At 41.9% G+C, this 19,675-nt stretch overlaps 1 protein-coding gene across 1 annotated transcript in view; it reads left to right on the top strand.

The window, feature by feature from the left end:
- abca4b (ATP-binding cassette, sub-family A (ABC1), member 4b) overlaps nucleotides 1-19,675 on the top strand; it is a 150,764-nt gene that overhangs the window by 115,064 nt on the left and 16,025 nt on the right. Inside the window, exons 31-41 of the mRNA XM_043698840.1 lie at nucleotides 469-658; nucleotides 1,204-1,298; nucleotides 2,114-2,146; nucleotides 4,206-4,311; nucleotides 7,345-7,419; nucleotides 9,729-9,898; nucleotides 10,077-10,254; nucleotides 12,182-12,297; nucleotides 12,419-12,566; nucleotides 13,731-13,854; nucleotides 16,484-16,613. Of these exons, the coding sequence (XP_043554775.1) occupies nucleotides 469-658; nucleotides 1,204-1,298; nucleotides 2,114-2,146; nucleotides 4,206-4,311; nucleotides 7,345-7,419; nucleotides 9,729-9,898; nucleotides 10,077-10,254; nucleotides 12,182-12,297; nucleotides 12,419-12,566; nucleotides 13,731-13,854; nucleotides 16,484-16,613 (1,365 nt within the window). The remainder of the gene's footprint in view (nucleotides 1-468; nucleotides 659-1,203; nucleotides 1,299-2,113; nucleotides 2,147-4,205; nucleotides 4,312-7,344; nucleotides 7,420-9,728; nucleotides 9,899-10,076; nucleotides 10,255-12,181; nucleotides 12,298-12,418; nucleotides 12,567-13,730; nucleotides 13,855-16,483; nucleotides 16,614-19,675) is intronic.

Genomic DNA, 19,675 nt, shown 5'->3' with positions numbered 1-19,675 from the left:
AAGACAGCTCGGGTATATTTGAAGAAATTGGTTCCTGGTATCCAGGCCCTGAGATTAGGTTATGGTTTGATGTTAAAGAGGACCAAAATTGTTGTTTCCAAAAGGATAGCCATCGCCAATAGGCTGTCTCACCCAGTCCATGGGGCACCCATACAGGAAGGTGCCCCCTCCTGAATCTGCTCGGAGGCCCCTAGGTCTCAGAGGTTGCTTTCTCCACATGGTTGTGAGATTTCCTAGGTGTGGGCAAAATGCCAAGGAAAATGGTCTTTTGTTGGTCACTCCAGTGGCTCAATCAGCAAACTGATGGGTAGCCAAACTCTGCCAATGTTCCCATCTCCCAGAACACCTGGAAATTTTCAGCCTATGTACTGTTGTTAAGAACAAGCTAAGTATGTCTCAATGTAAGAAACCTAGCTTCAAGATCCTGCATGCATCTCACACTGATGTCTTGTATCTGTTTTCATTCAGAGGTCATCCCTGCAGTAATCAATCCTCTGATTGGAAGATTCCAAAAAGTGACCCCACGATTGTCAACCTACTACAGTCCCCATTCTATTCCGGCAGCAACCCTTCACCATCCTGCCAGTGCAGTACAGGAAATCGATTGATTATGCTCCCAGACTGCCCTGCAGCAGCTGGTGGTCTTCCTCCAGCAGAGGTATTAATCATAGGCTTTTCTAGTTCAAATCAGTAAAAGAGAGGTGTGTGCGAAAAAGAGAGACAATATCTGCATCTATGCAAGTGTGATGCATGAGTGTGTGAGAAGTGATGTTAAGAGCAGATTGTGTCAGAACATCGTATTGAAGTACTGTTCAATGTTATCTCGGCTACTAATGAAAATGAGAAAAAATCATTTTACACAAGTCCAACAATGTTTTGTACAATATAAAAGCAAAATACCGGAGGTGCTGGGAATCTGAAATAAAAAGCAAAAAAGTGGTGGAAATACTCAACAGGAACAGGTAGCATCCGTGAGGAATGAAAGAGTTGAGTAAACCTTGCATCAGATCTTACATTCATTCTGACCAATTGTCCTCTTCCCTTGAAAGGTTGACTCTGAGTTTCATGCTCCAGAGAAACACTGCCAGTATGTCCAGCACTTTATTTTCATTTGTTCTTTTCTTTGTTGAATGCTGCTTAATGTTTAAAAGCTAAAGCAAATTTTACCTCTTGTCAAAAACTGAGTTGCTTTCTCCATTACAGAGAGTCCAGCATACAACTGACATCCTGCAAAACCTTACCCAAAGAAATATATCAGACTTCTTGGTCAAAACATACCCGAAACTAATAAAAAACAGGTATGGTCCATTCTATACATGTCTCCAAATTCAGCAGCAAAAATTCACAAATAAAGATTTTGGGATCTCAGCAACTTAATGAGGATGGAATTTTGCGATCAGTTTGCCACTGACCTTGGAACTAACAATTTCTGTTCTTTGGGTTTTGCCAAGTTAGATATCCAAGTCAGCGATGTCATCAAACAGGCTAAGCAGTTAATCACACCGAAGAATTCTCAGGACAGCAAGTCAAGAAATAAAATGCATTGATTATCATTCACACATTTATAAACTTTAAAGAAATTTGAGATGCTCACAAATAAAAACTAAAACATAAACATTTTTAAAAACTCCTACATTGTTGTATTGTTCTATCAGAAGTTAGAAATTAGACATTGTGCAAATACAGAAGTGGTTTTTCAGGGCCATAGAGAGATTGTGCATGAGTAGTAATGATACTGTTGCCATTACAATCCCAGTTTTACTTCAATTCAGCAAGGGATAACTTTTCAAGATTTTTTTTTACAAAATATTACAGCATAGAAGGAAAAGTTTAACTGATTTCCTGAAATTGCCATCTGCCGGGACTTAACAGTGCGTCATGTAGAGGAACATCATCTGGATGCTGGCCTGCAAATCCAGATGGACAAGCACCAGAGGTTGTTTCCATTTTCACAGTTGTGAACACAGGCTGTTCAGCAGTCAATATAAATGCCAAACATGGGCCATTAGAAGCTGTAATTAAAGTATCTGGTTCTCATCTGACAGTTGGTTTTGGAAAAGGTTTCTAAACATTTGCGAAGATTAACCTTTCTCACTTTTGTCTGTAATTTCAGCATGAAGAGCAAGTACTGGGTTAATGAACAAAGGTATTGAATTGTTCTCTTCATAATTTGTAAATCCCTGCTGCCTGGCTGATTCTTGACATAAATGGGTAGAAGTGGACCTCAGTGTGAATATGTTACACACAATATGGCTTACCTGATTGAAGTTTCATGATTACAGCCTGGAAATTATACCATATGATAACATCTGAACACTTAAAATGTTCAGATCAAATTTCTCTGCTATTTTAATGGAGCTATTCATCCATTTATTTTTATCATACGGCATAGTTTCCGTACATAGTTTCAGAATTACATCTGTATTGTAGTCAATAGTGAAGTCGGAAAGCAAAATAAAAGCACTGCAGAAAATGAAAACTTGAAACAAAAACAGAAAATGCCGAAGACCCTCAGCAGGAATCATCTGCAGATGGACACAGGACGCAAAAAAGCTGCACTCAATCGGAGCGATGTGATCCCCACTGGGGTCACCAGTCCAGAATTTGGAGTGTAGGCTTTGATGTAACAATGTCTGTTGTGGAGCTCCAACTAAGTGCTAATGGCCGTGAGGCCTCTTGGCCCCTTTATACCATTCATTTGTAGACATGGCCTGACTGCCTGATTTTGTAGACCTGAATAATTGTCCTTAAAAACCTAATGGGGAGCTACTTGGTTTATACTTATATACAATTTGGATTAAACACACTATCCCTCAGTACGCCCCTAACCCTCCACCTCACCCATCTCCTTCCTGATCTCATAGGCCTTGAGTCACAGCAACCTTCAAGCCCCAAAGTGAGCACACACAGAGAACCAGTTCAGGAAGCACTAATCTACGTCCAAACCATCAAACAACGAGTGCTCTCCACAGATTGTACCACATTGTAAAGTGCATCCAATCATTTCTGGATTTGTGATAAATATATTCGTAGTCAGTTAGAAAATTAGAAAATAGGCATGGGAGCAGGCTGTTGAGCCCAGCGCTCCTGGTCTACCATTCAGCGTGATTGTGGCTGACCCTCTGTCTCATCACCATACTCCCACTGTCTCCCCACACTGCCTTGCTAGCTCCAGAAATGACGTCTATCGTTATGGGTCAATTGATCTTTGCGACTTGAGTTGTTAAAGTGGAGAGATACAAATCAGAGAACAAACAAAGGGCCATTTTTAAATTCATTCTCAGGGTTTGTTGCCCAGTACTTAAGAACTGATGTGGTCCATATGATTAAGGTCCTTCCACAGTGCAGTCAGAGAGAAAATTCTACGACACTAACTCATCACCAGATAAAGAACCATTTCCATGTCTGCATGGTGTGTGACATCGAGGCTAACTCCTACTGGTTACTACAGTGTCCCCATTGCTCTTTGAGGTAATATAATGTTGCCAGGGAAGCCTTGGCAAGTTGTTGCAGTGCATCCTCTCGTATTACACACTGGAACATGGGGCAAAATATTCCCACGCCTCCAGAGACCAGAGTGAAGGTGGGGCTAGGAACAAATTTGGAAAATGTGTTGATGTTCTACATGTTCCCACATTTGAGCCATCTTGTTAGAGATGGTGTCAACATTACGGGGCCAATGGGGGAAATGTTGATGACATTGGTTGTTGAATGGGACCTCCATGAGACTAGGGTTTGGCAGGTAACTGGAACTGACAGCCTGGTGGTAGACCAGGGGCCATCAATGTCTGCTCTTGATTCCCACAGCCTAGACCCACAGCAATGAGTCCGCTAGATTTACTACCCGCTCGTTGTGTTAAAGTTCCAAAATGCTGCAGGGAGTGCCTCTGTTTTGTGGTGCCCTCAATCTAACCAACCTGCTTTAGCAATGCCCACCTCTCCCTTGGCCTGCCACAGTTTTGGCACCTCTGACTCATAAACCCACCATTGTACTCACTGTCCCGAATCGAATGGCAAATGCAGAGGTGGTCTCATAATTGGCAAAGGACATTGTCCTGTTCTGTGGTCGGACTCCAATAAAGAGAGAGCTTACGTCTTGATACAGAGATGGAAATGATTTGAAAATATTTGATGGAATTGCTCATATTTTGGAGAATGAGGAGCACAAATTGTAAGCTCGATGTTCTGTTGTTTTAATGTTCTAGATACGGTGGGATTTCAATAGGGGGAAAGCTTCCAGTTTTACACATTGACCATAAACAGATCGATGTCTTTTTCACCAAGTTGGGCCGTATGTTCAATGTCACTGGGGTAAGTCACATATGCATTTATTATCAACCATTGCAAACTGCGTCTCCGTCCAGACTGCTGTGATTGGTTTAGTGTGCTTTACTTTGTGGCATTTACCCAAACAAAGAAGCAGTTCCTAAAGGTGAACAGCACAGAATGACACCATTTGGCCCATCATGTTTGCTAGCTCTTTCACCAGAGCCATTTGGAATTAGTTCCAGAGTTCTATCCTCTTCCTTCCCTCCCTCCTTTTGCTCTGCTTCAGCTTTCCTTTTCATAGATGAGTCATCTTGGCTTTGACCATTCTCTGTGGTCAAACACCAACACTCCACATATTTTTTTCAAAACTGATTAGAGAGGAATAAAGGAGCTTGAACTAAAAGAACTTTGGCAAGCTCTTAATATGTCATCCAGCAGCTGCTGGTTAACCTAGACCCATATCTGGGCATTATCAGATGCCTATTTCTGATGAACTGATGGACATTAACTAGTCCAAACTATATAAACTGACAGAGAAGCCGACCCATCCTCTTGCCTTAGCTGGGAGGCAGAGTGAATAGGTTAACCACTTGTCACCACATCATTAAATAAGTAATCAGAAATCAAAATCATGAGTTAATATTTATTATCCCCACACTTAACAACATATTAATGCTAAACATTAAGGAATGAATTCTTGGGCCATCAGGATTAGAAATGAGGGTGTGTGGAGAGGATCCGAATGCCAGTGTTTGTTGGCAGTGCCAGTTTCCTCAATGCCATTGCAGCAAGGCCATCCTGAGATCCTGCCCAGTTCATTGAGAAAGTCCCTTCACATTGATAGAGATCCCATTGTGACACTATTAGGGAACATGTTCTGATTTAGATCCAGATGCACTAGCTGAACCCATTACAACAGCTGTGTGTGGCAGACCAAGTGGATGGAGGCAGACACACAGCAGGGGGCCATTCCCAAGAGAATTCAGTGGATCTCGCCGAAAGGGTGAAATTTGCTGAACTCAGCTGTTGGGAAACCGATGCCAGGGGCTGGCAGCAGGTGGCAGGAAGATTAGGCAGACAGCACTTGGGCACTGCAGAGAGGCTTCAGTCAATCCCCTGATATCATGGGGGTCAATAGGAAAGGGAAAGGTTCCTGAACACCTTTGTGAGGGGCACCCTGAGCAGGGGGGAGACAATGAGGTCTCTGTGCTCCCCTCATCCCCCAACCCTGCTGAGCCAAGTCATGCAAGGAAACAGTACCCACTGTATTGGCTGACATGAGCTACTTCAATTGGCCTGTGTTAGCTCAGTCCCACCCTTATCCCTGCCCTGATGCCAGGTAATTGTCCACCAAACTCATCTAATTACATGGTGTCCTGACTGTCCCCTCCACCTCTTACACTTCCTCCAAGGCAAGTATATGACCAAGCACAAGTCCAAATTACGTTTTTCTCCTTTAATATACAAAACCTGCACGAATAAAACTGCACAAAGTATTTGGGGCAAATCTCGTGACTGAATTAATGAACTTGAGATTGTTAACTGAGTATTAACTGGACATTACAAAATAAGATAAGATAGTAATCCCAGGCTTTAACAATGTGACTTTAAGCTCAGCCCTCAGAATCACTGGGGCAAAGTTGATCCTCTCTCCTCCTCTTCCCTTGTGCTTTGCTTCCTGGGATGTCAGTACAGTCAGCTCCCATGTAGCATGTGTTCTCTAGACCTGTCTCTCTCTCTCTCCCTCCTGAGTTTGTTTTATTGATTAGATTCCCTACAGTGCGGAAACAAGCCCTTCGGCCCAACAAGTCCACACTGACCCTCCAAAGAGTAAACAACCCTGACCCTATATTTACCCCTGACTAATGCACCTAACACTACAAACAATTTAGCATGGCCAATTCACCTGATGTGCATATCTTTGGACTGTGGGAGGAAACCCACGCAGACTCGGGAGAATGTGCAAACTCCACACAGACTGTTGCCCGAGGCTGGAATTGAACCCAGGTCTCTGTTGCTGTGAGGCAGCAGTGCTAACACTGAGCCACTGTTCATTCACATTATGTGATTTCAGTGGCATTTAATGCCCAACCCTAATTGACCTGGAAAAGGTGATAGTGAGCCAGCTTCAGGAACCCACCGTGCTGTTGGAAGGGATTTCCAGGATTTTCACCCAGTTACAGAAGGAACGGCAATATCATTCCAAGTCAGGACAGTGTGTAACTTGGAAGGGAACTTGTAATTTGTGGTGTTCCCAAGTATGTGCTGCCCTTGTCCTTCGAGACGATAGGGGTTGTGGGTTTGGAAGGTACTGTCTAATGACCCTTGATGAGTCATTGCTGTGCATCTTGTAGATAATATACACGGCTGCTGCTGAGTATCAGCAGTGGAAGGAGGGATAGGGTTTTTAAAATAATCATTCACAGGGTGACTGCAACGTTGGCCAGGCCAGCTTTTTTAGCCCATCCATAGTTGCCCAGAGGGCATTAAGAGTGAGTCTGGAGTCACATTGCTGTGAGTCTGGAGTCACATGTACAACAGACCAGATAAGGATGGCAGTTTCCTTCTCTAAAGGATGTTGTTTGATTAGCTCAGTTAGTTGGATACTGGTTTACAATGCTGAGTGATGCTAACCGCATGGGTTCACTTCTCACGTGAGCTGAGGTGACTAGGGAAGCTCTTAATGTCAACCTCTGCCATTACCTAAGGCATGGTGACCCTCAGATTAAACCATCACCCACCTTGTCTCTCTCTAATGAGAAGTGGAATTATGGTATTTTTATCTTTAAATCTGTTTAAATTTCTTCTCTCGGGGATAGAAATGTCACTCTTAAATACAAGTAAAATAAATATTTGTCAGTGTTGATTATATCCAAACGAACAGGTAAAACACTGACAATTGAGTATTAAACTTCTATACAGTGTACTGTACACATGAGCAGACTGTAAAGGCATCATATCAAATTGGTAGGCTGTATTCACGGCTCCCTCTAGTGACAGAAAACCTTTACAGCATGCCTATTACAGTCTTCGCAGTTTATCCGTATGGTTTAACTTGTTTATTTTTCATAATAGGGTAATAATACAAAGATGACGTTTCGAAGTCTGAATGTTTTCCTGAAGCATTTGGAGACTGAGGATAATGTCAAGGTCAGTTTCTGCAATCTGACATCCTCCAGGAAAGATAAATTATTGAAAATATTTAACTGAGTCATAGAATCATGAAGTCATAGAGTCATAGAGATGTACAGCATGGAAACAGACCCTTCGGTCCAACCCGTCCATGTTGACCAGATATCCCAACCCAATCAACCAGCACCCCGCCCATATCCCTCCAAACCCTTCCTATTCATATACCCATCCAAATGACTTTTAAGTGTTGCAAATGTACCAGTCTCCACCACTTCCTCTGGCAGCTCATTCCATACACAAATCACCCTTTCCATGAAAAAGTTGCCCCTTAGGTCACTATCATATCTTTCCCCTCTCACCCTTTAGTTCTGGACTCCCTGATCCCAGGGAAAAATATTTGTCTATTTATCCTATACATGCCCCTCAAAGTAGAGTCCTAAAGCCGGAGCCATGACAATGTAAATTAAAATGTCTAACATTATTATTTCAGGAGAATTTATATTTCTTAGATGTTATTTTAATATATGTATATATACTTGGACTTCCATTGTTGTGTGTGGTAATTATTTTTCCACCTATTAATCATCAGCTGCTTTGGTACATTTTGAAGTCTAAAGGATTATACCCCATTCCTGGAACTATACATGCACAAGGTACAGCGGTAGGCCATTCAGCCTCTTGAGTCTGCTTTGCCATTTAATAATGGTTGATCTGACTGTAAGCTCAACTCTGTATTCCTGCAAACCCCTGATAACCTTTCAAGCCCTTGCTTAACAAGAATTTATTCACCTCTGCCTTTAAAATATTTAAAGACTCTGTTTCCACTGCCTTTCCAAGCAAAGAGTTTCAAAGATCATGATGTTCTGTGAGATAAAAACTCACCACATCTCTATTTTAAATGGGCAACCCCTGATTTTTAAGCAGTGACCCCCCCCCCCCCCCCCCCGGTTCTGGATTCACCCATAGGAAGAAGCATCCTCTCCACGTTTACCCTGTCCAGAAAATCTCCCAGGATCTTGTGTATTTCAATTAAGTCATCTGTTATTCTTATAAACTCCAGTAGATTCAAATTTACCTCATAAGACATCCAGCTCATTCTGGGTATTAGTCCAGTAATCCTTCATAATTTAATTACTGCCTTCAGCACATTTCCATTCTTCCTTAAATAAGGTGATGAATATTGTCCAGACGTGGTATTACTGAAGATTCCTGAAGAAGGGCTTATGCCCGAAACGTCGATTCTCCTGTTCCTTGGATGCTACCTGACCTGCTGCGCTTTTTCAGCAACACATTTTCAGCTGTGGTATTACTGAAGCCCTATATAACTGAGGCATAACCTCCCTAGCATCATTTCTAACTGATGATGAAGAGCTGAGCTATGGTCAGCACTGAATGGAATCTGTTACCAAACTATAGAACCCTGCCAATATTATATTCCATTAAACAAATCATTTCATTGCTTGACAAAGTGAAAAATAATGTTACATTTCCCAACGTTAATGTTCTTCGGAAGCAAATTATACAAATGCTGGAAATCACAGCAGGTCATGCAGCATCTGTGAAGAGAGAACAAACTAAGCTTGTCAGAAAAGCTCTGATGAAGAGCCATCTAGATGTGAAACATTTGCTTACTCTCTTTCCACAGATGCTGCCTGACTCACTGTGATTTCCAGCAGTTTTTGTTTGCATTAATGTTCTTCATCTCAGTGAGCTCAAAGATCAAGCCATTGCAATTCATTTTATAAGAATGAATCAATAACTAAAGTATTAAGCCAACAAGTGAGTTGAATGGTGCAGTACATGAATCTGAGCCAGCTAAACTGACATGTAATCAGCAACATTTACTCCATGGGAAATTTGAAAAAAATAAAATGGTCTAGCATTTAAACAGAGGGCAGCCCCGTCTTCATGGTATCTGTGGAAAACTTCTCAGATCTCTCGCCTGGGATTTTTAAATCATCTTACCAGCATTATTCTGTAGCCTATTGTCAGGAGGTGTGCAGCTTTGGTCTTTAAGTGCTCCAGTGTTTAGCTGTTCTTTACATAGCATTCCTTTTGCTGAACCAAGATTGAAAATATCCAATTGAGTGGAGGATATAACCTGCGTCTTGTGGCTCTCACTGTGGCACACCAACTTATGCCGCACTTTTCAAAGCTGCTTTAATGAATCAGGATGTGAAGTCAATGGGTAAATGCTGACCCTAATGTAAATGTGGTCTCAAAAGTCACTTTGTTCTTGAACTCTTGAATTCTAAAATCTGGTGCCAGATTTGGTACTGAAGGATCCCCTGCCTCTCTTAATGTTTCATTGTAATGGACTGTTCCAGGTATGGTTCAACAACAAAGGCTGGCATGCCATAGTAGCATTTATGAATGTTGCCAACAATGCGATTCTCCGAGCAAACCTGCCTGAGCTTCATTACGCAGAGGACTATGGCATAACTGTTATAAACCACCCACTCAACCTCACAAAGGAGCAACTTTCAGAAGTTACTGTGTAAGTTCATCAGAATCTCGGGCACTCCTAACCACCAGCAATTTGCAATCGTGATGAATTTTATGATTTACAATCTTTGGAACATAACCTCTGAAAGCATGCTGTGGCAATCAAATTAATTATATATTAGCTTCTCTCATTAGAGCTTCGTCGTATTTACTGATGTTCCTCCTTTCAGTCTAACTACCTCAGTGGATGCAGTGATTTCAATCAGTGTGGTCTTCGCCATGTCATTTGTCCCAGCCAGCTTTGTGCTCTACCTCATTCAGGAGAGAGTTTCGAATGCTAAGCATCTGCAATTTGTCAGTGGAATGAGCCCTACTACTTACTGGGTGTCTAATTTTCTCTGGGATATGGTATGTTGCATTTTGCCATATGACTGAATTTGTAGTTAATTAGAACTTGCAGACAATAAATGTGGTTAACAATATCCGATAACATGTTATCCATCTTGAGATATTTAGTATTACAACTTTAGTGTGAAAGCATAACTCTATTCATTAACACAGTAGAATTGGAAATCTGTGATGCCCAAACATTTAAATAAAAGATTTTAACTTTTAGATCAGATAACAGGGTCCAGTGAGGAATATCTGAATTAATCCCAAGGAAAAGAGCATATAATTGTCAATATTTATCAGAAAAAAGAGGTGTTGTAGAAGTTTTCTTCTTGCATTTGTCAGGACAAATGCAAGGATGCAAAATTTCAAATCATCTCAATAACTTATACAACAGAGAGTGTGGAATATCTACCCATTGCTTCCTTCCTGACAATGTCTTGGTCACTCACAGTCAACTTGTCAACCAATCCGCATAAATTGTCGTGATTGTTTGAAATTTGGAATTCTTGCATTTATCCTGATTGGAAAAAGCTGAAGTCCTTCAGCACATGTCTCTCTTTTTGGCAATATTCCAGCTCTAGACTACCAAATGAAAATCCCTTCCATCCAATTTTTGAGATGTGTTTGGTGCCTCTGAAATAGAATATTGTCATGCATTGGATCAGTGAACTAAATAGACTGTGAATATATTTTGAATTCTGGATTAGTGGTGCTGGAAGAGCACAGCAGTTCAGGCAGCATCCGAGGAGCAGTAAAATCGACATTTCGGGCAAAAGCCCTTCATCAGGAATATTCCAGCACCACTAATCCAGCATCTGCAGTCATTGTTTTTACCTATATTTTGAATTGCAGATTGTAAGGTAATTTAGGAATAGAATGCTGACCTTGTGAAGGAGTCTTTTTGATGTGAGTTTGGGGGGAGGATGGTGGTATAGTGGTAATATCACGAGAAAGTAGTTAGATTAGATTAGATTAGATTACGTTACAGTGTGGAAACAGGCCCTTCGGCCCAACAAGTCCACACCGACCCGCCGAAGCGCAACCCACCCATACCCCTACATTTACCCCTTACCTAACACTAGGGGCAATTTAGCATGGCCAATTCACCTAACCTGCACATTTTTGGAATGTGGGAGGAAACCGGAGCACCCGGAGGAAACCCACGCAGACACGGGGAGAATGTGCAAACTCCACACAGTCAGTCGCCTGAGGCGGGAATTGAACCCGGGTCTCTGGCGCTGTGAGGCAGCAGTGCTAACCACTGTGCCACCGTGCCACCCACTAGTCCAGGATCCCAGGTTAACGTTCAGCAGACATGGGCTCAAATCACACCAAAGCAGATTGTTAAAGTCTGTAAGTTAAAGAATAAACAGCTAGTCTAATGGTGACCACAGTTGATTGTCATTAAAACCCATCCAGTTCCCTTATGTCGTTAAAGGAAGGAAATCTGCTGTGCTTACTTGGTCTGGCCTACATGTGATGCCAGATCCACAGCAATGTGGTTGACTCTTAACTGCCTACTGGAGATTTAGGGATGGGCATTAAATGCTAGCCCAGATAGTGATGCTCACATCCTGTGGACAAATAAACATAAATTGATTAAATAATTGGAGTTTTCCACCAGTGCATTTGTTCTGAGATGCACAGTTTGAATTTGATGCTTATCTTGGCTCTGATATCAGTGCACAGGAGCAATGACGTGCTGTGGCATTTGAAGTTGCAGTTTGATGGATAAAGAAGAAAAGGTGTTTGTCACATCTTATCCTTTCCAGTCCTTCTGGAGAGGCTGAACCTTCCTGAGAATATTTAGGTAGAACAATGGACCTCAACATGAGAGAATATGAGCTGAAGTGTTTTGATGTCACTTTTGTGAGTTATGTTTTCAGGCAGCATTTGTAACATTGTCTTGAAAATGAAACCTGAATGTCTTTTTGTTTCTCAGTGTAACTATTCAGTAACCACGGTGATGGTGATCTTGATTTTCATTGGCTTCAATAAGAAAGCTTACACTTCTCCTCAAAACCTGCCTGCATTCGTAGCTTTGTTGCTGTTCTATGGGTAAGACCAATCTCAGCAGCCTATCTCCTCTATGTTTTCTGCTACCTTTGCTTCATTTATTAGATTTTGTTTCTCAATGTTAAGGCCAGCAGTGTAACTCCTGTATCTCTCTTTTTAATAGATGGGCAGTGACTCCCATGATGTACCCAGCATCCTTTGTTTTCAGTGTTCCTAGCACAGCCTATGTGGCTCTGTCCTGCATCAATCTCTTCATTGGTATCAATGGCAGTGCTGCCACTTTCATACTTGAGTTGTTTGAAAATAATAGGGTAGGTTCTCTTTGGTTCTCATTTGTCTCTGAATCATGCATTAGTTTTACCATTTTTGTCAAACAAGGAAGAGGTTTGATAATTTATCTGGTGACCATATTTGTTGATCGGACAGAGAAGTGAATGCTGAATGATGAATGAGCTAATATCATGAAACCATAGAGTGGGTGCAATACTGAAGATCATTCCGCCCATCATGTCTGTATTTGCTCTCTGCAAGGGCAACCGAATTAGTCCCCCTGAATCCCACACCTCCTTCACCCACAAAGCCCTGGAAACCTTTTCTCTTCCGACAATCATCAAATTCTTTTTTGAAATCCATGATTGAATCTGCCTCCAGTGTACTCTCAGGAGAAAGTGAGGACTGTAGATGCTGGAAATCAAAGCTGAAAAATGTGTTTCTGGAAAAACGCAGCAGGTCAGGCAGCATCCAAGGAGCAGGGGAATCGACGTTTCGGGCACAAGCCTGGGGAGGGGCTTGTGCCCGAAACGTCGATTCTCCTGCTCCTTGGATGCTGCCTGACCTGCTGCGCTTTTCCAGCAACACATTTTTCAGCTCCAGTATACTCTCAGGCAATGCATTCCAGATTCTAACCACTCACTGCATAAAACAAGGGGTTCTGCATTTCACTTGTGGATATTTTGCCAGTTGTGATTGCCATTTAAATGTGCACCAGTTCCATCCAATGTGAACACTTGGCTGGTTCTATAAATGAATCCTCAAAAACCTCTTGCTCTTAAACACATGTTAACGCCAATTAGAATTCTGTTGTTCTGTCAAAGTTTAAAAGTGAAAGAGGGCAATAGATGGACAACTGTGTGTAATAGATGAGCTGCTACAGCATTGACTAATAGGTTATTGGCAGTGGGACAAACTAACAGATGGATTGCAATGATAAAGTGCAAAAGATGCTGACTGGTAAATGGTATTTAGTGGCTGACAGATGTACGATGTAATGGATGGCTGGTAATGATCAGCATGAGTAATGATCAGCAGTCATGCAACATGTTGAGTAGTTGGCAGCGATACAGGGCAATGGATGGTTGGCGCAGATACATGGCAATAAATGACAGTGATACTCAGTAGCCTGGTCTGTTTTTTCAGTAGTGTTTGGTCTGTAACCAGTGTCTATCACTAACAGTCATGTTTCCATTCTGTTCCAGGCATTGCAATTGTTCAATAAAATGTTGAAAAATATTCTGATTATATTTCCACATTTCTGCCTGGGAAGAGGTTTGGTCGATATGGCCATGAATCAAGCAGTGACTGATGTGTATGCTAGGTTTGGTAAGTCTTCAGTTTATTGATAAAGAGTATTTTAATTCCAGGTTCTAATGCGGTGTGAACTCCTTTCTTGTTCATTCATGGGATGTGGATGTCACTGACCGCCCAAGGAGCCTTGGTGAATCTCTGCACAGCATCTTGTAAATAGTACACACTGCTGCTACTGAAATGGTGGAGGGAATGGTTGTTTGTGGATGTGCTGCCAATCAAGCGGGCTGCTTTGTCCTGCTGTGGGCAGTAAATAAGTCATGAGATGGTCATCCTGGGTTCATGGTTAGGTTAACTACAAAATGTTGTCCTTTGCTTTTAGTGGCAGCCTCCAGCTATTGGTTATAAACATCAAAACATAAAAAATAGCTGCAGGAGTAAGCCATTCGGCCCTTCAAGTCTGCAACACCATTCAATATGATCATGGCTGATCATGCAATCTCAGGATCCCACTCCCATCTTCTCCCAATATACCCCTTGATCCCTTTAGCCGCAAGGGCCATGTCCAGCTCCCTCTTGGATATATCTAATGAACTTGTCCCAACACCTTTCTGCGAGAGAGAATTCCACAGGTTCACAACTCTCTGTGTGAAGAAGTTCTTCCTCATCCCCGTCCTGAATGGCTTACCCCTTATTCGTAGACTGCAACCCCTTGTTCTGGACTTATCCAACATCAGGAACATTTTTCCCACATCTAGCCTGTCCAGTCCCATCAGTATTTTATATGTTTCTACAGGATCCTCCTCCCCTCATTCTTCTAAATTCCAGTGCCTACAAGCCCAATCGATCCAGTCTTTGCTCACATGTCAGTCCTGCCATCATGGGGATCAGTGTGGTCTCTCTCAGTAGCAAGAATGCCCTTCCTCAGACTATGAGACCAAAACTGCCCACAGTACTCAAGGTGTGGCCTTGCCAAGGCCCTGTATAACTGCAGCAAGACATCCTTCCTCCGATATTCAAATCCTCTCGCTATGAAGGCCAGCATGCCATTAGCGTTCCTCACTGCCTGCTGCGCCTACATACCAACCTGCAGCAACTGTTCCACCATGACACCTAGATCTCATTGTACCTCACCTTTTTCTAAATTGATGCCATTCAGATAATAAATTGCCTTCCTGTTTTTGCCACCAAAGTGGATAACTTCACATTTATCCACACTGTTTTGTACTTGCCAAATATTTGTCCACTCAGCCAATCTGTCCAAGTCACCCTGCAGCCTCATAACATTCTCACAGCACACACTACCACCCAGCTTAGTGTCATCTGCAAATATAGAGATATTGCATTCAATTCTTTCATCCAAATCATTAATGTTTATTTTGAAAAGGGTCCCAGCACTGAACCATGCAGCACCCCATTCGTCACTGCCTGCTACTCCAAAAAGGACCTATTTACTTCCTGTCTGCCAACCAGTTCTCTAACCATGTTAATGCATTACCTTCGATACCATGAGCTTTAACTTTCCTTACTAAACACTTCTGTGGAACCTTGTCAAATGTCTTTTGAACACCCAGATACACAACATCTACTGATTCAGCCTTATCCACTCTACTGGTCAAATCCTCAAAAAGTTCCAGAAGATTTTACTTTAGTGAATCCATCCTGACTAGAACTGATTCTGTCACTGCTTTCCAAATGCTCAGCTATTACATCCTTAATAATTAACTCCAGCATTTTCCCCACCACCAATGTCAGGCTAACCGGCCTATAATTCCCCATTTTTCCTCTCCCTCCTAAGAGTGGGATTACATTAGCTACCCTCCAGTCCATTGGAACTCTTCCAGAGCCTACAGAATGCTGGAAAATGATCACCATTGCATCTGCTATTTTTAGGGCCACTTCCTTAATTACTCTGGAATGCAGACCATCAGACTCTGGGGACTTATTGGGTTTGAATCCCATCAATTTCCCCAATAACATTTCTGCACTAATAACGATTTCCTTCAGTTCCTCCTTCATGCTTGACCCTCTGTTCCTGAGCACTTCCTGAAGGTTACTTTTGTCCTTCTTAGTGAAGACAGATCCAAAGCCATTTTTCAACTGGTCTGCCATCTCTTTGTTGTCTATCATGAATTCATTTGATTCAAAGTGCAAGGGACTTACATTTCTCTTCACTCCTCATTTTCTCTTCACATATCTGTAGAAGCTTTTGCAGTCAGTTCTTACGTTTTTCGCAAGCTTACTTTCATATTCTATTCTCCCCTTCCAAATTAAACCCTTTGTCCTCCTCTGCTGAATTTTAAATTTCTCCCAGTCCTCAGGTTTGCTGCTTTTTCTGGCCAATTTATATGCCTCCTCCTTTATAAGCCAATAGTTTGCCTATGGGCAAAAACAGAGTACTGCAAACACAATATTCCTGGAGACTGTGACCGGAGTGACATGCATTGCCCTTCTGACACAGAATGAGCCTGTGAACACCACACACCATATTGGAGGCTTCAGTGCACATTTCATGTCCAAAGATAACTGATGCTAGGCAACAGGTTTCTTATCCTGTGCGTTACGTGGGCAGGCCGAAGCATAACATACTTCCTCCTTAAGGTTAAGACTATGCACAGTTCTAATTCTGATTGGAACTCAAAATTGTTCTCATTGGTTAGAAACGTTTGAGCTTAATGGTAATGGGCTAAACCTTGCTTTACAGGTGAAGATTTTTATTTTAGTCCATTCCATTGGGAGTTTGTTGGCAAGAATCTTGTTGCCATGGCAGTTGAAGGAGTCGTCTACTTCCTTTTAAATCTCATTATCCAACATCGCTTCTTCCTCAACCACTTGTACGTACACACTTTTCTCCAGCTTTTAATCTCTCCTTCCTCTGTGTCATATTGTGGCTAACATTTTATTTTGTTGTATTTTACCCAAGCTCACTCTCCATATTCTTTACTATTCCTGCTTTTCAAGCAACATATTTACTCTGTAAAGAATTTAGGATGTTGCCAGGGTTGGAGGGTTTGAGCTATAGGGAGAGGCTGAATTGGCTGGGGCTGTTTTCCCTGGAATGTCGGTGGCTGAGGGGTGACCTTATAGAGGTTTACAAAATTATGAAAGTTGTGTATAGGGTGAATAATCAAGGTCTTTTCCCCAGGGTAAGGAGTTCAAAACTAGAGGGCCAAGGTTTAAAGTGAGAGGGGAAAGATTTAAAAGTGACCTAAGGGGCAACCTTTTTATGCAGAGAGTGGTATGGAATGGAGTGCCAGAGGAAATGGTGGAGGCTGGTACAATTACAACTTTTAAAAGGCATCTGGATGGGTACATGAATAGGAAGGATTTGGCCAAGTGCTGGCAAATGGGACTGAATTAATTTAGGATATCTGGCTGGCATGGACGTGTCGGACCAAAGAGTCTGTTTTCTTGCTGTACATCTCTATGACTCTCTGACTCTTACAACAGCAATTTGGAGTTACGAATCTCACATTCTAATCACTGTCCATTGGCAGGAATCATTTCTACCTCTTCTTTTCATTACTTTTATGATTAGCTTCACAATTTGTGCCCTTTTTTACCATCTTTCTGTTCAATTAAAATAATGTCTTACTTAACCAGACGTTATCGTGATGAAAACCTCTCCCAGGTATACTCCCTGACTTTTGCAACCAAATGTGCAACTCCTGCATCATGACTGGAACAATTCATTAATCAGGAATTCCAAAGAATGTATGCTGTCCCTTTACAATTTATTTAAATCTTTTCTACCATGGATTATAGATCAAAATAAATACTTTTGTCAAACACTTCTTAAAGTTTTATTGAGAACTATATTGTGATTTTCAGGTGTCTCTTTTTCATTCTCATTATTACATTTACATTCGGTGATGGAGTCATTTAATAACATTATCTTTATTTGTGTGGATATGGGCTATTTGGACTGGCACAAAAGCAGAATTGGAATAATTCATTGATATCCTCAGTGATTAATGACCATCCATTAAACTTAAACCTATAACAAACGGAAAGAATTAATTTTCAATCAGTACAGATATCGGTTAGGAACAAAACCTTTTTCTCAAAATAATTGACAAGCATCTAGATCGAAGCAAAGATCATCTTAAACATACTTTACACAAACTGGTGAGGTCCTGTGTATGCACAAGGCGTGAAGAGTTTAACCCATTATCACCCTTCTTACTGCATCATGGATCTCAAATTTAATTTTAACAACTGACAGTGTTCAATACAAAAGCATTTATTACATTCTTTCCCCATGTTTCAGCAATAAACCAGAAATTCCACATTAATTTGCAAGGATTTCATTAGCTCTGTGATTTTTAAAAGTTTCCTGGCTCCTAGTGAGCTGTGTCTTTATTGACAGGTTTAAAGCACAGCAGGCCAGGCAGCATCCAAGGAGCAGGAGAATCGATGTTTCAGGCATAAGCCCTTCTTCAGGATACGTCGATGCCCGAAACATCGATTCTCCTGCTTCTCGGATGCTGCCGGGCCTGCTGTGTTTTTCCAGCACCACATGTTTCAACTCTGGTCTCCAGCATCTGCAGTCCTCACTTTCTCCAGGTTTAAAGGATAGACCAGATCTAAAAGTTGAAGTTCTAAATCGGAGAAAGGCCAATTTTGACGGTATTAGGCAAGGAGTTTCGAAAGCTGATTGGGGTCAGATGTTCGCAGGTAAAGGTACAGCTGGAAAATGGGAAGCCTTCAGAAATTAGATAATGAGAATCCAGAGAAAGTATATTCCCGTTAGGATGAAAGGAAAGGCTGGTAGATGCAGGGAATGCTGGTTGACTAAAGATATTGAGGGTTTGGATAAGAAAAAGAAGGAAGCATATGTAAAGTATAGACAGGACAGATCAAGTGAATTCTTAGAAGAGTATAAAGGCAGTAGGAGTATACTTAAGAGAGAAATCAGGAGGGCAAAAAGGGGGCATGAGATAGCTTTGGCAAATAGAATTAAGGAGAATCCAAAGGTGTTTTACAAATACATTAGGACAAAAGGGTAACTAGGGAGAGAATAGGGCCCCTCAAAGATCAGTAAAGCAGCCTTTGTGTGGAGCCGCAGAAAATGGGGGGGGGAGGGGAGTTTAAATGAGTATTTTGCATCAGTACTTACTGTGGAAATGGATATGGAAGATATAGACTGTAGGGAAATAGATGGTGACATCTTGCAAAATGTCCAGATTACAGAGGAGGAAGTGCTGGATGTCTTGAAACAAGTAAAGGTGGATAAATCCCCAGGACCTGATCAGGTGTACCCTAGAACTCTGTGGGAAGCTGGAGAAGTGACTGCTGGGTCTCTTGCTGAGATATTCGTATAATCGATAGTCATAAGCGAGGTGTCAGAAGACTGGAGGTTGGCTAATGTGGTGCCACTGTTTAAGAAGGGTAATAAGGACAAGCCAGGGAACTATAGACCAGTGAACCTGACCTCAGTGGTGGGCAACATGTTGGAGGGAATCCTGAGGGACAGGATGTACATGTATTTGGAAAGGCAGGGGCTGATTAAGGATAGTCAACATGGCTTTGTGCGTGGGAAATCATGTCTCACAAACTTGATTGAGTTTTTGGAAGAAGTAACAAAGAAGATTGATGAGGGCAGAGCGGTAGATGTGATCTATACGGATGTCAGTAAGGGTTTGACAAGGTTCCCCCTGGGAGACTGATTAGCAAGGTTAGATCTCATGGAATACAGGGAGAACTAGCCATTTGGATACAGAACTGGCTCAAAGGTAGAAGACAGAGGGTGGTGGTGGAGGGTTGTTTTCCAGACTGGAGGCCTGTGACCAGTGGAGTGCCACAAGGATCGGTGCTGGGTCCTCTACTTTTTGTCATTTACATAAATGATTTGGATGCAAACATAAGAGGTACAGTTAGTAAGTTTACAGATGAC

This window comes from Chiloscyllium plagiosum, chromosome 11, assembly GCF_004010195.1.
Source record: "Chiloscyllium plagiosum isolate BGI_BamShark_2017 chromosome 11, ASM401019v2, whole genome shotgun sequence".
In the NCBI taxonomy this organism is placed as follows: Eukaryota; Metazoa; Chordata; class Chondrichthyes; order Orectolobiformes; family Hemiscylliidae; genus Chiloscyllium; species Chiloscyllium plagiosum.
The sequence above is the reverse complement of the archived record's forward strand: the minus strand, read 5'-3'. Positions and strand labels throughout refer to the sequence as shown.